Here is a 22,741-nt window from a genome sequence, read left to right as displayed (position 1 = left end):
GCCAGCCCGTCTACGCGGTATACGATTAATCTGCTTTAACGTAGAAAAATAAATCAAGAAGGCGAGATAAATGGGTGTCGCGCTGGCCGAGGGAAGTAATAAAAATTACGCGAAAGAGGAGCGCGGATGAAGGAAAAAGAGATGCAGATTTTCGCGCGCGTCTCTGGCGTCTCGATTAAAACTTTTTTCGTGCAAAGAGAGAGTACACACAATGTCGAATAAAAACACAGCGTTTCTGTATATATATATATATATATATATATATATCTCCGACGGAATAGTAGGCTATAGTGCTCAATCTCGGAGCAGTTTGAAATAATTAAAATAATTCGCTCTTTCGTCGAAGATTATTTTTCTTTCTCGTCTCGATTCGTTCTTCCGCTGCAAGCGCACGATTTCTCTCCTTTGTTCTCTCATTAAACGCGTCATTATTATAATAGTTATAATTTCCCTTAGTAATGGCTGAAAATTTTGTGCGCCTTTGAAATAGAAATCTTATGGATTGGCGTACGACTGTCAGAATGAAACTATCGGACCTTGAATGAGTTTACGTAGACGGGGGAGTGGAAAATAATTATTGCGTTTATGAGGCACTGCTATTACCTCGTTGCACATCGCATAATAACTGTAACTTTCAATATCAAAAATTAATTTCCTGGTTAAAATGTATCCTGCTTCCGTTTCAATTTTCAGATGGGAGTTATATTAATAAAGGAGGAGAAAGACAAAGAAAGATATAACAGAAGTAAAATTAAAAAATAATAATTATTATAAACGTCATTCGGAGACGTAAATTTATTACGATATCAGCACAAATTAATTTTCTTTTAATTTTCCGCAATGCGTTATTCATACACAGCAGAATCTTTGCCTCGAGATAAAATTACAGGGAAATGGATTCAAGAAGAAGATAACCCTGTTGCCTCTATTGTTAATTATATTTGCTCTCGCGGGAACTACGAGCAACGCTCGTTTATTACGCAATCTAATTATTGAGCTTGAGTACGATCTCTGTAACAAACGTGGACAGATGTTAAACAGCCGGGAAAGGAAACAAGAAAAAATAAAAAGAAAAATGATATGGTTCGCCGAGTAGATGACCGTGAATCATCAAGTATACCACTTTCTCGCGTAACGCAAAATCTCATTAGCCGTCTGGACCGATCCCCACGCGGGCGCTTTCTGTGGCGTTGGCTCTCGCATTTACATATGCGGTGCAGAAAGCGTGACGCGCGAAAGACGTCCAGTGATACGGACGTGCAGTAAATTACGACGAAACCTAAAACGGGAAGACCGCACGATAAACTAATTAGCCGGAGAAATTAGCGAGTATTTTCTCTCTCTCCGCCGACTTGTTTGGTCAGCCTCTCTGCTGTGAGAGGTTTCTAAAAGGTTATTAAAATTTTGTTTAGAAACAAGCCCGTGACCACAAGAGAACGTCTATTCACAAATATGAAGTAATGGAAAATGGCTATTGTTACAGTGCAATAAGATGATTAGTGTTAATTGAGATATATATGATTTGAAATAGTTGAGTAAAGATGTAACGATAATTTTCGTATCGGAATTAATAATCGGACAAAATTATTAAAAAATTTTTAATATATTAACTATGATATAAATAATTATAAACACAAAGAATTTGTTATATAATTTTTTTAAAATAATTGCGCGCAAGAGAGTCAAGATACTTTTCGAACTATTAAATACTGATTAATTAATATTTCTTATACATAATATGAATGTATTTTATGCAAAATGTTAAAACAATTTTAAAAATGTTCTTCTTTTACGCTGAAAATCTCGGTAAAATATTTTTTTTTACATATTTTGTACCTTAGTCTTTTATTCTTAATTTTATTTTCAATTTAGCTTCTTTATTTCCAGCTTTGATAATCAATGAAATTTGTACGCAATACTTACGCGAGATTATCGCAAGTATGCGCTTGTTGCATTGTCACAATCGTTAGCATGTGCGAATAGCTAGGTATAATGATTGTATCAGTGATTTCATAGTGTTAAATGCGTAGGAACACCGGTGGCTCACACGAGTGACAACTGTCTGGCGTTGCCACGCAACTTTGACGCAGTCGTTTGCGGTCCGGACTTCAGTTTATCGTCACTGATGGTGGATTATCGGATACGTATAATAGAGGACAGATTGTACTGTCGCTTCAACGTCATAGTAGATCCAAATGTGTGGATCCGCAGCGCGTAAACATATAATGTTGATAGATCAAATCACGTGTCAACAGATTGTGTACATAGGATACTCTCAAATTTTTTTCTGTCGCGTTTTCTGTCGCGTTTTCTCGTTCAAACGTTCTTTTTCTTAATAAAAATTCACAAATAAATGTTATATCATATTTTTTTATTAGAAATTAATTCAAAGTCTACAACAAAATGCAGAAAATTAATGAACATCTAGAAATGAAGATAAAATTGAGATTCTATCTGAAGTTTTAATTATCAGAATTTTCAATTTTTGATAAGAAAAACTCGTAAAAAAGAGATATCAATCGCTTGAATTAACTCGCTTACTTTCAACATTTTTCTTTATAATTGCGACTGTGTGACATGGAAACGCATACCTATCTATTTATATTTTCTATTGGATTCGAATTTCTGTGTTTTGATATATGATGAAGCTAAACTGGAAACGGGTATCACTAGCGTGGTTGCATTTATTCGTTCGGTGGTGTCGGACTTCAAGTTACAATTACAAAAGTCATTATTATTCAAAATGCGGCTGCTTTGCGGGGTTGTATTATGCTCGCACACGGCCCATTGTGGCATTTGTTACACGAGGCGCGAGCAAATTGTGGAAAACCTATTACCGTCTCGATTCGATGGTATAAGTATATATTTAGTGGCGGGTTGTGAACCAAGAGTTCTCAAACTGCAGCAGATAGCAACATTTGTAATTAGTGGTGAAGTCATTTGCCTATTATGCGATTTTAATACGCTATAATGCTTCTGGCACTTGCAATAAGTAATTCCAATTGAGAACATTAGAAAAAGATAAAGCGCAGCTGTATGAATTATTTTATTATATAAATAAAAGTATAAAATCTTCAAAGTAAATGATAAAAATTTTCCAATTTTTATGCAACCTCTTCCTTTCAGCTCAAAGTATACAAATTACGTGTAGCTTTCATGTAATTGGCAAGGAAGAAAAACTTTTAACTTATCCTTATAAAAGTTACATCTGCTACTGATGCGTATTTACTTCATTTTCCTTCTCATTATCTCGAGTTTTTTAAAATTTCATAAAAAAATTTAAAGTTGGATAAGTAAATCTTTTATCAAGAACACTTTTGCCGTATTCGTTTCGATTAACGCTAACGAACGCAATTAGCTGACTATTGTGTGCCAATTCGAAAGCAGTCAATCGTACATGACACTCGCAAATGTATTCGTGATAAGTTTGTCGACCAAAGAGAAGCCGAGAGCGTGTGTTGGACACGTGAGTCCATATAATCCGGATTAATCTAAATTTACGGAAGTTAACGATGGATATGGCATGGCACATCCGAAACTCCATTCAATTATATATCGTCATCGTATTCACGCATATATATATATATATATATATATATATATATATATATATATATTTCCTGAAAAAAATTACGCCTATGCTAAAGTTTTCCATAAAAAAATTGAGATTATCCTGCTTCTTTTCTTTACTTGTAATTTTACAAAAAATGCTTTGTTGTCAATCTGCGCAATTACTTGAATTCATTACAAACGCATAAATAATTTCTCTCGAATGTAATGTAATTAAATAGTTTTCACACTTGTTAACAATTCGTCTTACATTGTATGTTTTTTGTGTCATATTGTTCAAAGATAATGATTTTGTTGACAATGTATAATCGTCGCATCGTTTTTTGCAAAAAAGATTTGTCAGTTTGCACCAGCTGCAGAAAAGCTTGGATCGATGATGCATTAATTTTTCATTCTCACGCGAATCAAATTTATTTGCATACTTTTCTTCCGCGTGCGTATCGTTAAAATATTATGCATTTGACGTGATCGAAGTGATCGATAATTATACGAAACGGAACGAGCGGTGCATTAAAAAGTCCGTTCGATGGTTTGGCGTGTAACGTGCTCGATGGATCAATAGCAATCTTCGATCGACGACCGTACTTGTAATCACGAAACGCAGGAGTATACCGGACGAGAATCTGCTGATCCGCTAATCTGTCGACCTCGCTCGCGCGAGTAATTAAAGAATTTTGCGCCATAACGGGAGCCGTTTCAATCGACTCTGCCTGAACTAATTAACTTTCGTGTCGATGGAAATTATCAAGCACACCAAAAATTGATTGGACGATCGTGCGATTGGAGGATGGATATCATTATTTCGCTGTATTATTACGTACATCAGAAAGTTTTATTATTATTTGCCAATTTACGAAACAAAGTGTACAGTTTATTATTAAACAACGATCGAGTTGGAATTTATATGTTTTCATGTTGTATGTAATATCACAAAAATAGATATGCATTCTTTTGTAAGACTATATAATAAATGTTAATACGAGAGATTCTACCAGATTAAAAAAGCAAAGTTAATCAAATTATTATTGGTGACCTAACTTGCGTATTTAAAAAATATTTGTTTTTAATCTGCATTCATATATATTACATTGATCATAAACTGACATTTTCAGATGCGATGAATGTATTTGGTCATCGCTTTAGTCGAAAGAAATCAATCACATGCGATAAAAAAAAAAAGTCCCGCGCGATAATAATAACCGCATGTGATTTCTCTCTCATTGCACATCTAATTATTTGTCATGTCAACAAACTCGGCGCGTTTGCATTCTGAGTGCACCTTATAACCGTTCGAACAAATTCGCGAATTATTCCACGCGGGCGTGGCACATTCGTCAATTTCCATATAATTGACATTTCATGCTAATCTCGCTTGAACGGCAGTTGGCGTTTTTACGCAAAAATTATTAAACGCGTAACACATTTTGCATAAATCCAGGCGATATACGATCGGAAAAGAAAAATTATATTTTCAGGAAAACTCGAAGTTATCAATTACAGTTCGGAAAATTGCGAAATTTTAAATAAGGATTCAAATAATCACGTTATTTCATTTGTAACAATGACAAATTGATTGCAAATGAAAATTGTCCATTATAAATATTTGATTAGTGCAACATTGTTTGTAAGTTTAAGGAATATGGAATAAAATATATAAAAATTATGTAATAATGTTGCATGTAATTGCATATAAAAATATAAATACCATTTTTTATATCATTCTTGAAATGATTAATTTCTATATATATGTATATATAATTTTAATCAATATAATTCAATTATAACGATCTTTAAAGTAATGCATATTAAAATAATAAAAGAATAAAATTATATTTTAATAATTTCAATTATAAGCTTTTTTAAAATTTACTTATAATCAAGATCAAAAAGAAGCCAGCAACATTTTAGTAGGAATCAATTGAAACCCGTGAATGCTATTATGCTCGCATAAAATATTCAATGCGCAATAAAAATTGCATGATAAAAATTTTCATCCTGCGAATAAAGGTGCAAATAAGAGAGATTTAACGAATACACATAATTCACGTTCAACTGCAGACAAGCAAAAAAGGGTTATTATTTTCTTTTTTTGCACAAGTAATCGGATTCTGATAAAATGCACATGTGCATCTAAGAGCTCATTTAGTGCCATATAAAATGTATGAAAAATTGTATGCTTGGTATACCATGAACAGCCGCAATTCTCAACCAGAAACTTGCAAAAGCACGCCATATATATATATATATATATATATATATATATATATATATATATATATATATATATATATATATATATATATATATGCATATATATATATATCTGTAAAAAATTCTATAATATATTTTAATTCATTACATCTAAATAAGCAATATAAATATTTTACCTCTGTTTAAAAGAATAAGATTTAGAGGTTCTATCAGCTTGCAACAATATGTATATTTTATGTGTCGCCTTATCAGTTGAAAATTAGGTGAAAACTGCTAAAGAAGAAAATCCTCATTATCATTAAGCTTTTGCAATCTAGTAGAAGTTACGTACAGATTGGTACAATAATATTTTATTCTTTTGTTATTTTGAAAATCTTTATAAGTTTGCTAACTAAATGACGATTATGTTAAGGCCTCTTTAATCGACTTATAATTTGCGATAAAATTAAAGATAGAAATTGCTATTATATTTATAATTTTATAATTTAATGTATTCTGAAGTATATTTTAATGTTTTTTGCATTACATGACATATAAAATTTAAAAATAAATTCATAAAATTCTGCTTTAAATTTCATCGCAAATTATAGATTTTATAGTGGCCTTTAAATAGTAAAGTGGTTTATTATATTACATGGGATGATTGCGAGTGCGCGCAACAAAGATGCTGACGCATTAATTACGCTTGCATTAATGTAAAACATGCGCTTTGCATTGTTTTGGTCATTTTGAGTGCGCCGGTTGAAATACGCTTGTTTAATGAGTCGGCAATGCCGTAAATTTCCGATTGCTATGCATATCCACGCAATGCATTTGAAACAGAATATATGAGATTGGTGTATAATATCTTTATGACTCGTTTAGTAATTAGATTTCATTTCCACAATTTTTGTAAATAATTCTTCAAAAGGACAGATTTCCGATGCATATAGTATTATATATTTCGTATTCTCTATCACATTATGCGATCTCATTAAACGATATATTATGTATATTGTTTGATTACTATAATTAATTTCCTTGTTAATATTTTAGGTCCTTTGTGATATTAATTATCATTAAGAGAGAGAGAGAGAGAGAGAGAGAGAGAGGAAACGAACGTAAGTCTTTTGACGCAATAAAATTTTAAACATATCAACGAAATTGATTGCATTTGTCGTTATTTAATATTATCCGCTTTAAATGCAGCTGGCAAAACCGTATTTTACCTCGAAAAAGAGAATTCCGTCCTTCTTGAAATTTACAATAAAAGATACAAAATAATCGCACCGAGCACGTTGGTGGCTCGTCATGGAAAAATATCTGCACGCACAGTACGTGCCCTGAGACTCGGGAACAGTTTCCTTCGGGAATATCTACAGTTGGACGAAATCGTATCATCGTTAAAAAGACGGATAGAAGTTTGATGAATCGAACCTTGGGGCGGAATTGAATTATGCTTCACTAAAATCGGTGTAATAAAAGAAAGAAAGTGTAAAGTAAATGTAATAGTCGGCGGTAAAGTGGTATCTCAAGTGTAACTGCCCAGTTATCTACAAATTACAAACTTATTTTATCTCGATTTCTAGTTCATTTTTTTGTTTATAATTTTTATTGCTAAGCTATATATCGATTTGACGAAAACTTCCTATTCTGAAATATATATCATATGATACTTTTCCAGAAATCGCTTTAATAGTAATTAATAGTATTTAATTACTCGACTCACACTCGTCTAAATGTAATTAAGAAAATGAATTTGAAATTACGTTAATATATGTATATGAAAAATAAGCACAGAGATAATAGCATTATAACAGATGTAGCAAAAAAAATGTGAGTTTTTTTGCAACGTTTTTAAACTGCAGAAATGCAATATTTATATTTGATTATATAATTAATAATTTAATGTTTTATATAAAATTTATTAGTATCTTCAACTAATTACATAAGTATCTAAACAATTGCTGTTGAAAAAATACAAAATTATTATTAAAAAATTATTTAAAATACAAAATTATTATTAAAAAATAATAGTCCAATAAGGCTAAATATCATGCTACTCGTAATTAAGATTGTCATTTTCTTAGCTACGGAATTAAACGAGAGCCAAGAATAGAGGTTTTTTTGTGGTCAACTGTAATTTGAGTTCGATCACTTACGAGGTCACCAGAGTATACCTTGCGTCTTTCAAGCCGCCTACAGGTTTTGCTTTTCATCTTTGCGAATCTTTCTCCCACTGGATATTACGCTTTTTCGTGGACTCGGACAGAAAACGCGACGCCGTTGGCGATATATCGAGCTATTTCTATACGTTATCAGACGATCACGTAAAGCGAAGAAACTCTAGCGAAAAACACACCAGCTATGCCAAACAATAACGCCGACAATGTGCCTCGTGTATGATTCACGGCATCGTCTGTATTAAATCACCTGCTTTCTCAGAATAAAATAAAATCTTTCATTTTATTGCGATGTAATGTACGTGGTTATCGCTAATAAATTCACAAAAAAATATATGATAAAATTTTTTGTTAAAATAAGTAAGACTTATGTTATATTGTAATGAAAATCTGATATAACTTAAATATCTTATCAATTTTTTAGCTAATTTTAATTAAAATTAAAACGATACTTTTGACTTGAAAAATCCGAAGTAAATTTTAATTCACAATCGCTATTACATTCGTGTAATACATCCACAATCCATTTATCAATTTGATTCAATAATAAAGCTTAGTTTTTTTCGTCAATTTCTATGGCTTTAATACGAAAAGCGAACAGTAAAAAAGCAACAAAATGTAAAATAAAATTTGCTTTTAAATCTATGAAATAAAAAATGCGACTTATTATTGAATCAAATTGTTAGATGGATTGTGGCGATGTTACGCCAATGTAATAGCGATTGTGAATTAAAATTTGCTTCAGATTTTCCGACCAGGAGTATCGCTTTAATTTTAATTTCCTGCGAGCACGCGTGCGAGAAGATTAAATCGTCAGCAAAGGGATATTCCAGTAAAAGGGTTAATGCACTGTGATAAATAAAGGCCGCGTATATATCGTAGCAATCCCCCTGGGATAAGTGATCGACGTATGTATAGGGATTATCTTGTCGCGTGGATCAGTTATGGCATTTCTGACGGACTTACCATTGATCACGTGCACGTTGACACTCGCTCTCTCCGCCACGGTAGGAACGCAACTGTAGTTTCCGGAGTCACCGGGTTTCAAATACGTGATCCTCAATCTGTCGCACAAAAGGTAATAATTTATCGTTAAACTGTACACCATATATATAAGTCGGATTATGTATATCTGAGTTTTTTGCAATCGTAATGTGTGCGTTAAATACAATATTTAAATCAATCGTAGTAAATGCGAAAATAAATATGTTTCAAGACTTGACACTTTTCGGACTAGATTAAAGATCCATTTTGATTGAATAAAAATGTTGTTTCCAAAAGAAAAAAAATTTAAATAATGGCAATTTGTATTCTACAATGCATATTTCCGTATATATGTTGTAAATTAATCCTATGTATTTTTAATAAGAAATGTCAGGTAGGTATCTTCTCTAGATAAAAATAACTTAATTTTTAATTTCATTTCTTTTTAAATATTGAACAGTTTATTTGCATACTACACGTAAGCTTAATTAAAAAATAAGTTTAATTTAAAAAAATGTAATTAAAATTAAAGTAAAAAAAAAAATTAATTTATATCAAAGAAAAGCGTGTAATAAAAAGATGAATGACGTATATACGAAGCTAGAAAATTACTACTCGGTCGTTAAAGATGCCAAATATAAAAGCACTCTTTGAAGCTTACTCTGTGAAAAAGTTTTTTCCTTCCTCTCGCATACGTTATCGAAAAAAAAAAAAAACATTTCTCATGAAGATTCATGAAAATATAAAAATATGATTTTCAAAAAAGTAATAAAGGTAAAATGTGATAAATAAAATTAATGCAGATATGAATATTCAGATATCGATGTCGATAAAATATATCATTCTCTGTTCACAGAACTGAATGCAGACTGCCAAGAAAACTTTCATACATAACATTCTAAACTATTACATTTTTTTACATTTTATAATTAGCATATATATCATAAAATAATTTCATACTTTTGTGGAATTTTCAAAGGCATTCATAATTTAGAACGAGATCGTTATCTCGCCATGTATGCGTTCCACAAAATCGTTCTCATGTCGTACACGTTAATGGGGTATAGTTTTGTCAGGACAGTACAAAGTACAGGATCATATAAAATAACTAATGATGCAACTAACAATAAAGTATCGTTATTTCAGTGATAATTATCCAACGACGTTACTAACGGCAGCGATCCAATTACCCGTCCTGCTTTCTGCGTAATGCATCGTGCATACTTTTGTCGACGGTATCCGTGAAATGTAAATTGCATCGTGTTACGCAATCCCTAATTCGATTTCAAGGTATTTCTATTATAACTGGATCATACATGAATGATGTAAAATATGCAATAATAAAAAAATGTGTATTTCAAAAATAAAATTGCAAAAAACATTGATCTAAACAGAATGATACATAAATATATTTTCATGCAAAAAAATTATGATTGCCAGCAACTTTTAATAAAGATATATGTATATCCTATAACTATTATAAAATTGTGTTATAAAATATATATAGTAATAATTATGATTTATTTAATAATAATGATAAAATCATAAGATCTTTAACTTTTATCATCGAAATATATATCTTATGATATTTTGCTTCTTTGTCACAAATTGATCTCAGTTTTTACAACCGTATAATATAATAGTGGTCCCTTTTTCTCGCTCAGAGTTTACATCGCGTCCAACCAAACTTCGACCAACTCGTTCGACTGTAACAATCGAGGAACAGGGAGCGGAGTATTTCTTTTTTTTTCTATTCGTTTTCCATTCTATTTGTTCGACACTCGTTACCGTTATGAACTGCAGTAAATCGATTTGATCGGACCGATAAATATAGAAATCGGGACATGGGTTCAAATTCTCGGAGCGTATCGTGTATCCGAAAGTTTTTGCAGGTGCGGTAAAAGCACAAGTCCTCAAATATGGGCATTGAATTGGTTTCAAACGCGATACATGGTAAAAAAAAATCCGATTCGACGTAAAAACATATTAATACATCGCGAGAAATAAAGTTGATCGCGTAAAAGTTAATCGGCAATTAAGAGGGAATTTTTCCGCGATATTGTTAAATAAAAAAGTTATTCGAAAATTTTCTGACATTTTTACGGTTTTAAATTCAATAGTTGTTTTTGCTAAACTTTAATCAAACATTACTATAAAAGAAATGTTGCAAAAATTTATCTTAACGCACAACTTTCTCGGCATCTTTTACTAGAAGAGAGAAAAGGCTTGAATTAATCTCTAACAATTTATCGATTACCAGAAAATATCTATTTTTACTGCGTTTCAGTAATTATTTTCACTTATACATCTTTAATGTTTGCGTGCCGTAATAGTCGTTTCTAGATAAGAAGCGCTAAGATAGGTAGATATATAGGTTTGCCGGACCTGTATATAGATTGGTGGATGCACAATAGGAGCATCCATTACACGATATATAACGTCACGCGAAGAAGTTGTGCTGCTCCCAATAGATTATCGATTACTCATTTACTTCCCGTATTTCAGTAGTTAGCTTCATCGTGTAACGTAATGCATCGCACTCTTGGGACCAATAATAGCCGCTTAAGGTTACGTAATGCTGTCCCGTATATGTGGTTACTACATTCGCGTAAAGCAAATGTTTCGCGAAATAATTATTGCGACGGGTTATAGCAGCGGCAGACTCGATGGAGTCCCGGGATAATGAAAACATATAGCGGCGCCGGAGACTAACAAAGCTTTCTCGACAACGAACATACCATCTTGGAGGCGGAAGGGAAGGTAATCTCGATGTGACGGAATAAAACGATATCCGGTTGCACATTATCGAAAGCTCCGGCGATTTATGCGCGCGGAACTCTCAGACTTGAAAATCGATCTCTAGATTAACTCTCGTGTTTAACGTGAAATTTGAATATCTCCATCTCTTTATAAATGAGAATAATGTATTATATTTATGTAAAGTATATCACACACATGCGTGGCAATATTATACTGCCAGATAATTATATAATGCTTAGTAAATAAATTTCTCCTATCATTTTCGGAAGAAAAATTTGAATAGTACAGAAGGAAACGCGAATTATAATGGCGAAATTTTATTATTCTAAAACTTTAAATTTTTTTTTAATTTACATAAAAAGGAGAACAATTTCAATAATTACAGGAACGTTTTTCGCAAGATAATATAACGTTTAGATTATAAACACACATAATTAGCACAAGAATATGTGACCGATTTTTTCAATAATATTTATAAATTTATTTTGATGTAACTTAAAAATAATGATAATAGAATTAATAAAATCTGAATGTACGTATCAGTTATAAATCAAATGTGTATTGTATTGTACATTTTTCAATAAATATTCCATGTTAAATAATAAATGTTTGGAGATTCTTAAAGAAGGTTTTCTCAAAAATTTTTTAACGTCGATTATGTCTATTATGAACGAATACATGTTAATATACTGACGACCGTGTGATATCTCCGTGGGAATATTTCAACTGTGACCGCGTTACTTTCAGACAATCCTGTCAGATTTACTGTGACAATGGACCTGTGCACGACGGAAGTCGCGGGCTAGACAGCTGCGCGGCAATTAATTCGCTTCTTGAGCCGCGGCCTCGTAAATTTGTCGGTGTGATGTAACGCGGGCGTCGTCGTGACAATCGTCAATCACGTCCAAAAACGGACGCGCGACGGACACAACGGCGGCGACGGCGCAATATTTGGTCCGACACGTATAAGCGGCTCGACTAAACAGCGGGCTCGCCCGAAATGCGGAGCATGTCCGATGCGTCTTCACGGTGCGCGGGCCACGTGACAAAGGGTCCTGTTTGTCTCGACGTTGTCCCGAACAATTAGAATAATCAGATGTCACGTGCGCGACGCCACGGCGGCCTGACTCCTGGAATTCGTTTGATCCTCCGTTCGAGTAATTTTTATTCCGAACAAAGATGAAGCCAATTAAAAAATGTAAAGCATTAGCGATACACACTTTGAAGTGTTTACATCAATACAGAATTTTGTATATTTTTTATATTGTATTTTGCGAAGAGTACATTTCGAGGCACGTATGCTGTGTTTTTTTGCAAAACTTTTTATTCTGAAAATATTAGATTTCTTATACTTTTTATATCTAACACTACTATCTCATGCAATGATATTTAATGATATGCAGAAATGTCTTAAAATTGTAAAAAAATAGATTTACATATACTTAAATTTGTGATAGCAATATCTATATCTATGTACATAAGAAAATAAATTATTATTTTTACTTTTTACATTGTGGGGCGTTAATAATAATGAACTATATATTTTGTCACCGCTGTTATCTGTAAATACATTGTTAGTATGCATATGTGCGTTTTTAAGGCGGTCCCTCAGAGCCGGAAGTATCGCGAAATAAATTAATTTGAGCGTAGGATCAGTTTTTCAAAGAGCCAGGACGACGTGTAGGACCGGCGGGACAACCACCCAGCGCGCCATTATTTCTCATTATTTCCTCTGGACGCGAGGGGGGATAAGCGGAGGGCCATTTATTTATTTCGCTGGCGGCGGCTCGAAAAAGATATGGTACACCGTGTGCGCGATGAAATATTGTACACGCGATGGACGATTCAACGAAGGAACCTTCGGGGAAAAGAGGGAGGGAGAAAGCGCTTGAACGAAAAGCCGAAGAATATTAAATCCGAATATTTGCCACGTGTAATCAGATCGCGGAGAGGAAAAAAAGCAACTGAATAGGATTAACATTTTAATACTTTGTGTAATATTCTTTAACTCCCCGTTGATCAAATGTACTTCACCGTTGCATAAACTTGTTATCACACCAAGTCCTTGAATGAACAATTTTACAAAATTACGGTGTGCATGTCGTTTAAAGTGAGACGCACTCGGTCGCATTGTACATAGGAACCAGTTTTTAAAATGCGCTGCGGGAGTGTTGCGACAAAAATTGAAATATTTAAACTGCGTTAAAATGTAAACGCCCGCAAATATATGACGCGCGCGCGCAATTTTCATTTTTTATTTAGTTGACGTACTCTTCTGCCCGACTGGAGCCGGTGTAAAAAATTAAATAGCACTTCGTATAACAATATCACATGCAAGCGTGCACATTTATGAGAGTTTGCTCCGTGCGGAAATGATGACTCTGGATGTACGACAAGCGTGACGAGTTTTTTTTTATTTCGTTTATCGCGCGCGCGAGTTTTGCGTAAACTGAGTTTTTGATATTTAAAAAATAAGTTATTTAAAATATATACGCTCTTTTATCTGTATCTCGCAAAAGAGAGAGGGAGAGAGAGAGAGAGAGAGAGAGAGAGAGAGAGAGAGACTACCGTACACATAATAAACATTTATTTATTGCTTATGTATTATAGAAAGGATTATCTCATTATCGATTATCTCATTATGCCGATAAATTATATCTCGTGTTAAAACTGACTAATAGCACTGAATAAGTTATTAACAATTTACAATTAAGAGATAAATATTTATTAAATATACAATTAAGTAATAAATAAATAAATTCATTCATACCTCGATGTGAGGGCGTCACTCCATTCCGTCTCGACGGTTATGCGTGGTTCCGAATCGATATCATTTTCTGATCGCGGTGACGTCACTACCGCCTCACTGCCTCGAAACCAGGCTACCGTTCCCAGATCGTGAGGCCCTTGTGACATTAGACACGTCAATGTCAAAAGACTTCCGGTCTTCACGTAGATATCTGGCGGACCAATTATTCTGGCTCGCGCTTCTGTAACAGAAAGTAATTTTGTGATAAATATAATGATGCAGGCAGTAACCTTAAAAATAGCAATAAAATGCAAACAGGAAAGATACGCTCCAGAGAATTCAAAGAATTTGGAGAAAACAAGGACGATTGACGTTATGACGATCACGCTCTCGTTCTTATATGTATAATTCATCAGGATTCGGAGAGATTTCGCGCCACGAAGAGCGAATGAGAGTTTCACAGGACGGCGAAACGCAAACATAAAACAGCGGCGTGAGGGAGAAATAAATCGGTGAGAGACAGTTTTAATCGTCGAGCGCTCGTTTACGCGAGTTTACACGTGTTGCGTCGAACTGCTCGATAAAGCCATATCGCGATGTAATAAAAGGTGCGTGATTAAGTTGAAAAAAATTGATGGTGAGCCACCGATAACGGCGTTATTGCTGTTGCAGTGGCGTTCGATTAAAAGCATCGATAATTGATAAAATATGACCGATTACTTACGAGCGATTTTATAATAGTCATAGCTGACGAGAAAACATTCGCATCCATTTTGTGGATATTCATACGAAAATACGGTCTATTTCATAAATGTATATAATTGCAAAATTACGCATAATGGACATTTATATCCATTTTTACAACCAGGAGCTTTGTAATACTTTAGCAATCGCACAGTACGTCTTTTATAAAACATTTTCTCATATTTTAAATTCACAACATTCAATCATCATTTTTTAATATATTTTTTTGATAAATAATAATTTTTAACGACAAGCACTCCTTTCCGATTTACGAAGCATCAATGCATCATCTACATAAAGAAGCGTTGTGAAAAACGACGAGATTGCACCTCGGCGATATTCGATCGATAAGTCACATACTACGACTGTCCGACTTTTCAACTTGGTGGATTTCCCTCGTCATGGTTACCGGTTCAGATTTTATATCACATCACGATGACCATGCGCATTCTTACCGAGCTGCTATCTCGAGTCATAGAACAGCGTTTCGATTCTATCACACGTGCGGCAAAATGGATGTGTCGAATTTGAAGAAGACGCGTAGCTCGGCTTTGCCGAGCTATAAAGAGGACATTCAAGGTAAAACGTCGGTTTCACGACCAACTTTCGCACATCGATACGTTACATCGTTACAACATTACTAACTCTGAAACGCGCTCCATCGGATTACATCGGATTACATAAAGCTCTACATGAATAATGTTATAATACCGATAAATTATACGTATAGCCAGCGTTACGGTACAATTAATTAAAGCTTAATATCTATTAATGATTGACGATGAGTTTATTTATAATAATTGCAAATTCAAGTGCATGCGGAAATGGTTGTCGCATTTGCAGCATTTTGCAGGATTATGTGTTGATTCTAAAATTTAATTAATTTCTTTAATAGTTTAACAACTCTTGACTTGACATTTATCAGAATCATTTATATCCAATTTTATTATAAAAATAGAGAGAATTGTATTTTATCTGTATGAATTTTATAAAATATTAATTATCAAAAGAGGAAAGATTATATTATCAACTGGTATATATTAAGAAAAATTATTAATTGGTGATTTATGACACGAATGAAAAACTTCAAGTGTTCAGCCCTTCAAGAAAATTCTCGCAGTTCTATTCGTGTTGCTAGAATGTTATCGGTACCATACCACGGGGGGTGTTATTGACGTTTCAAATATGACGAGACTAGGGAATGCTACGAAATTTTCACGGCGTCTTTTGATGTCGATAATCAAAAGGAATAATTGCTTTCTACTACCCACCTTCTGATTCCTACTTTCATAAAATAATTCCATTTCTCTAAAAATATTCTGTGAATAAAACTGAAAAAATATTTTATCTTGTTATTCTGTATCTTATCTAGAATCCCTCTAAAATCTATCTCATATATACAAGAATTCTTTAAAATTAAGAAATATTTACTCAAAAAGCGCAAAATATAATAATTAAATACATTGAAGAAATATTAGAAAAATCTTTTTTTCATAAGAAAATGTCAAGAGTTTATGTTAACAAGAAAGCGTTTAAAGCTCTTGTTGTTCATGTCTTACTTCTAAAATCTTTTATCAGGTTTAGATAAGGTTCAGTCAAAGTTCATTGAAAGATGTTTGTAATGCAAAAGATGCGCTGACCGTATTCCGACAGATCGTTTTTTTTTCTTCACTTCAAAAAGAGGCCATCAGTTTTACATTACACTGTATTGGAAATTAGTTTCTTTGTGACCTGGCGGCATATCTGTCTCTCGTTTCCTACTGTCTCCCGCATAGTGTTTACGCTGTTCTAGATCGATAGTGTACGATAATGTTCTGTACAAAATAAGGAACGATTTTGCTTCTTAAAAGTTTGCGTGTAACATACAAATTTAAACTTATCGTTAATTCATCGTAAGATTATTTTTGTCATGTATAACGATTTGTCAAGAGGGCAGATACAACAGGGCGCGACAATATCTGTAATGTAAAACATTGCATATTTTATTTTATTTTCACTTCTGTAGTCCACTTTTCATTTAGAGCGCGAAATAAGATCATTTTAACGAAACAGAGAAACCTAGAAAATTACGACTGCTTCAATGTGCATCTAATTGCACTCGTGTTACAACTGTCAGATACATAAACACAGTCGGCTGGAGTTAATGGAAGTTCAACGTGGCAAATAATCGATTTCAGTTTGCGGAATATTACGATGATGTAGATTACACGAATAATTCTCAGTTCAGTTGCGTATCAACGTCGAGCGGCGTACTTGCCAGGATAATTACTTCGCTCAACTTGCGCTTACATTTGGAATAGTAACGATATTGAATTAACATACTTGTTATATACATATATAACAGGCTATATATGCATAATAAAATTTACAAGTTATATATAATAAAATTAACTAGTAATTTAATATTATTATTATAAATCTGATCATATATAAAGTATAAGTAAAGTAAATGTGTGTGTATGTATATGATTTTCCTCATACATATTATTTTAAAAGAGAAATAACTTTCAGGTTTATTTTTATATTTAATTAGAGAATTATAAATATTTCTGGATATGTTTGGATATTAATATTCGATCAGAATATTCTCGAATTTAATTGAATGTAATTCGACTGCGGATTAATTACTCAATAACTTAAAATTTTTCAAAAGTTTTTGTTTATACATAAAACGCAGCAATTTTAAAATAAATTTTTAATATGTTATCCGAGTAATTTTTCCAACATCCAACAACGTTATATATGTGTTCAAACTTGTGAAATAATAAGAAACTAATTTTAATTTATATTATATTTCACGAATATTCTTATCTCTGATAAAATGATACTTAAAACTCATTAATATTGCTCTCTTTTCTAGAAACTGTTTCTCTCTCTGTTTAAGATTACGCATTTCACGATCTTCATCGTATATGGCTTTGTCTCTGAATTGCTCGCACTCGTGCTTGCCACTCACTACAGTTAAGGAGAAATTGTGTCGGGTACTGAGTGTCAGTACAGTAATAGAGAACAGATTCCAATTTACAGCGCGTAGGAACAAGGAGCCCTTAGGTGCAGCTAATCCGATGTACGGAACGGCGAACACGGATGTATCAGCCGTTTAAGCTGCTTAACGTCAAAATGACTCGAGATGCCTCCAAGTAGTAGGTTCAAGTGTGTGTAACTTGTTTTATCGTATAACACGTGTTATCTAGGTGGCTGAAAATAATACGTTCACTATTCGTTGAATGAACGTTGTTGGAAGTCTAGTGATGAAACAAAAGACGCCGACATGACATCATCGTGTAATATACTGTATATTATATTGTATTAGTATTTCATTAGTTTGTTAAAATATTGTTTAAAATTTGCTACGCACAAGGAAATTGGCGCCAAGAAATTTATGTCGAGAAATTTGTTGTTAAATATTGAAGTGTAGAAAATTGACGCCAAGTTTCAAAAATAATAATACTAATGCATTCGTATTTCGCGTCGTTTCCAAAACACGTTATACATATAATAAATGCAGTACGTCACGTATGAGAGTTAGAGGAAGAGCGTCTCGTCAGAAGTTCGTATATCTGACGATGTGACCTATTACATCGCACGACGAGCCGTCTCCGGTACACTTATTTTATCTTTCGTGGAATTCTCGGCCAATAAATTGGCGAAGTTCTGTCCAGGCGAGTTGAACCACGCGTGGCATGGATTGAGTTCTCAGGTATATCTGTCGCGCTGTGACTCTCGAACTCATCCCAAACTTGGTTAAAGTCGTGTTGCCGATAGATAAGTTCCCTGTTAAAGTTGGAAACGTAATAAATCCAGCGTGCCGATCTCTGATGTAGGTGCTCCGATTTTTCAATCCGAGATATACGACTAAAAGTCAGAGATATTGTTTTTCTGTCAATGATTGACGAAAATAAGATAATTTAACGATAAATATAATTTTTCTTACACGTTTATATGTATAGAGGACATTTAAAATAATCTATTAATTATTATTATGTCTTGTTTAATGAGTTGAAAAACCATGCACCAAAGAATTTTTTCCTACTCCATTTTTTCTTCATCTTTTTCCGATTTATGCTATAAATAAATTTAATAATTAATCTTCAATTAACCATTAATCAATAATGATAATTACTGTATATTAGATCTGAAATTTATTCATCAGAGCAATCTGATGTGAAATAAAATATTAATTAAAAAATAATTTTAATAATTAATTAAAATAATTTCACATATCTTTCTCTTCTCTTTTTAATTTTTTTCATAATTTTCACTTTTCTTTAAAGATAATACGCGTATATTAATTTAAATATAAAAAATTAATTTATAGGAAAATTTAAAAATAATTTTAATGAATTAAACTAATATAATTTTGAAAAAAAAGGAACCACATTTTTTTGGTAATCAAAAGATATTTGCTCTTTTACGTTATTAAAAGGATACTATTTGCGGAAAAGCAAAACTATTTGCATGAAACAAGTTACATAGTACACAGATGTAACGGAAGAACTATGTATATCTGTCACTATACAAGTATCACTCATGGAATGTCAATATGAATCCACTAGCTTTTATACATGTGGTTTATTTAATTTTCACATCAGCAAATTTGAATTACGAGAGTTCAACATTTCGTTGTACGATGTGCTAGTTATTGTTGATAAAAATACACACGCGTTTTCGTCGGATTTTATTGTATTTTCCACGTACTCAGTAAATATGATTTATCGTCGCTTTATTCGACGTTTGCTCGCTTGTGTCATCGTTTATCAGTAAAAATCATGATTGAATCCTTAAAAGTGACACTAGTCTCATTCGCGACATTATTGCTGGTAACGCGAGTTGCACGTAATATCATCTCGCGAGATGGTGGATGGAAATTTTTTTTCTCGCACGAAAGATGTAAGAAATCACAGGAATATTTTAACTTTGGTCAGCGGCTACGATTTATTGCCGCACCGACGGCAATAAATTATCTATCGATTCGCGCCGCGATTGCTCCGTTATAGCGATATGTGAAAGTTCACGAATCGAGAAGCTACCATATATCGCGCACATTTCCACGCGAAATAGTAAAATCTGGAATGTTGCCCGGATATCTGGGTTAAAGGTTAAGTCCACTTTTAGTGGACTTCGTGCCGGAAAGATACGCAGTATCATTTACTCAACGACAAAATCGCATTTTCCGAGTCCGGTTGCGAGACTGCGCTTTAATCGATTTCGTTCCTTTCCGCTGAAGTGCGTCGCATACTTTCCGACAATAGAACGTACACATACTCGATAGAAGCGAGAAAGGTATGAAGTCCAGATTGCGCCTGGATGATCGAGGAGAAGGCAACCTTTGTCCGTCGTATTATTCCGCTGCACCGTCGGTATTCTTTTTCCTTTATTGGAAATATTTCATTGGTACATGCAAAAAAGCGATCGTTCTTGTTTTATTTTATGTAATTGTCTATTTTCTCACTATACATATCATGCTATTGTCTGTTTCGCTCAAGTAAATGTCAAGATAAAATAAGAGAAAAGAATTTAATTGGCTATACGATATTTCAACGCTAATAAAAGCACATAAGTTTCTTTTTCTAGTTACAATTATTAAAACATTATTTAGAGCGGCCGAGAGCTTTTTCTGGAATTTTACGCGTACATTTTCGGCATTCGTATAGTCTTTCTCATGTTAAATCTTCGTTCTACGGAGAACGATGCAGGCGTAGCAGTTTTGTCGCGTCGATTTATCGGCCGACTCGGGTAGACGCGCGCGTTTGTCTTCAAGATAATAAGCCGCGTGGCCATGTTTCTAAGTTCGCACGGTTACGATTTAGCGGCGGTGAATTTATGCGGAAGTCCGGGGTGGGCGTAATACCGGACTACCACGGGAAGTGAATTATTCGACCCCGGGGAGAGCGGGCGGCCAACAACTCCCGACGAAGGAATACGAACAATCGTCGTTGATGAAAATCATCCGGGGTGGATCGAGTTCGACAATGGCGCGAGAAACTCGGCAGAATCCCACGGCGGAAACGAAAAACTCGACACTGTTTCTCGCAGTTGGCGAGCTAACGCCTCGGGACAGTTTATACTTCGAACCAAAACGTAAAACGTTACCGAATTGCAACCGCGCGGAACTTTTAGTAATTTCCTACGATGACGACGCGACCGGCGCGCGGGGCAAAAAAAACAACTCCAAGTGCGCTTTTAATGCTGTCGCCGCCGAAGACTGCTCGACCTCGTTGTAAGTCTAAATAGTTAGCCAGCTCATTCTCAACTCTTTTCAAGAGGAAAGATTATTACGTTGGAAACGAAAGATTCTTCAAGGAGTATATTGATATACAGTGGAATGCTTTTGTGGCAAATTTACAGCTTTATAAATCTTTCATCAAGAATCCACTAGATTCTTAGATATGTAAATCTACCGCAAATAATTACCAAGTTATAAAACGAATTCGTATAGATTATCCGATTATAGATTTTACAGTCACAGTTTTTTTTTTTCAGATTATTTAATTGGTAGATGTATATTTTGTTTTTAAGAAATATATTGTACATTTTCCTACACTCTTTTAAATAAATAAAAATTTATTTATCCAATCTTTTTTTAACACGAGGAAAATTCAACGTAATTTGGCTGGTAGCAAGATTTTAGGACACAAATTTTCTAGCATTTATAGATCGGTAATCGATTACTGCCGCAAGCTGTAAATTAAGAGGAACTTTTATCTCTTTTTAGAAGAGACACGATTCTTCGTATTTACATGGGGATAATAGTTCTTCTCAAACTTCACTTCTCAGTAATTCTTCTTTTACGGCGTTAATTTATCCATGCTCGTTCATCAGCACAGACGTAGTGGTAGTGCGATCGAATGGCCAGACGCGATCGGGGATCGTTCCTCATCCGGCATGCAACGGCGCGCGTTGAACAAAAGATATGTCGACCGACCCTCGGGGACAATATACAGGGTGGCGAATAGCGGCCATTAGAAGCAACGAAACAGTAGGTAAATGCATTCTGGCGAGGGTACGTGTTGTCCGGTATAGAAAGGACGGTGACACACGTGGCGCACATGCACGCACGCACACACACGCGTGCGCGCGCATGCACCCTTTCTCTCACTCTCCTTCCCTCCCTCATCGTGTTTCCCTCTCTTTTCTCTCATCAACCTTTCATCGCACTCTCCTTCTCTCTCGCCTGAACAGTCGTCCGTGTATTAATTATCTCGTTACGCCGCGCGTACCACGACTGCGGACCCTGTAATTTATGCGATCTATTCGGGTTCTGTTCACACTCATCGTGTTGCGACGCGGCTATAATCTACCCCTTCGTCGCGAAATTTTTTGGAGCCTTTCCGAATTTCCTGGCAACGATTAAACGATTAAACGATCGGTTAACGCCAATCGCGAAATACATTATTCTTTCCAATTGATTATTGAATAAAAAAGGTATTCTAAAGTTTTGCTTTTAAAATTTGATTTATAAAACTCACATTCAAGTGTTATAATATTTAATATATGTTTTCTACTCTCTGCTATTATTCATTTTCTCTTGATTGTAAGTTATAGTAGTTGTACTTCAACT

General features: G+C 34.0%; 1 protein-coding gene across 1 annotated transcript in view; it reads right to left on the bottom strand.

Annotated features, from left to right (window-relative positions):
- The window catches only part of Dpr1 (defective proboscis extension response 1), a 307,741-nt gene that overhangs the window by 24,309 nt on the left and 260,691 nt on the right, over positions 1-22,741 (bottom strand). The window contains exons 4-5 of the mRNA XM_072904137.1: positions 14,458-14,677; positions 8,910-9,007 (exon numbers count right to left, since the gene is read on the bottom strand). Coding sequence (XP_072760238.1) covers positions 8,910-9,007; positions 14,458-14,677 — 318 coding nt within the window. The remainder of the gene's footprint in view (positions 1-8,909; positions 9,008-14,457; positions 14,678-22,741) is intronic.

Source organism: Anoplolepis gracilipes, chromosome 13 (genome assembly GCF_047496725.1).
Source record: "Anoplolepis gracilipes chromosome 13, ASM4749672v1, whole genome shotgun sequence".
In the NCBI taxonomy this organism is placed as follows: Eukaryota; Metazoa; Arthropoda; class Insecta; order Hymenoptera; family Formicidae; genus Anoplolepis; species Anoplolepis gracilipes.
This window is presented reverse-complemented; position numbering and strand designations above follow the sequence as displayed.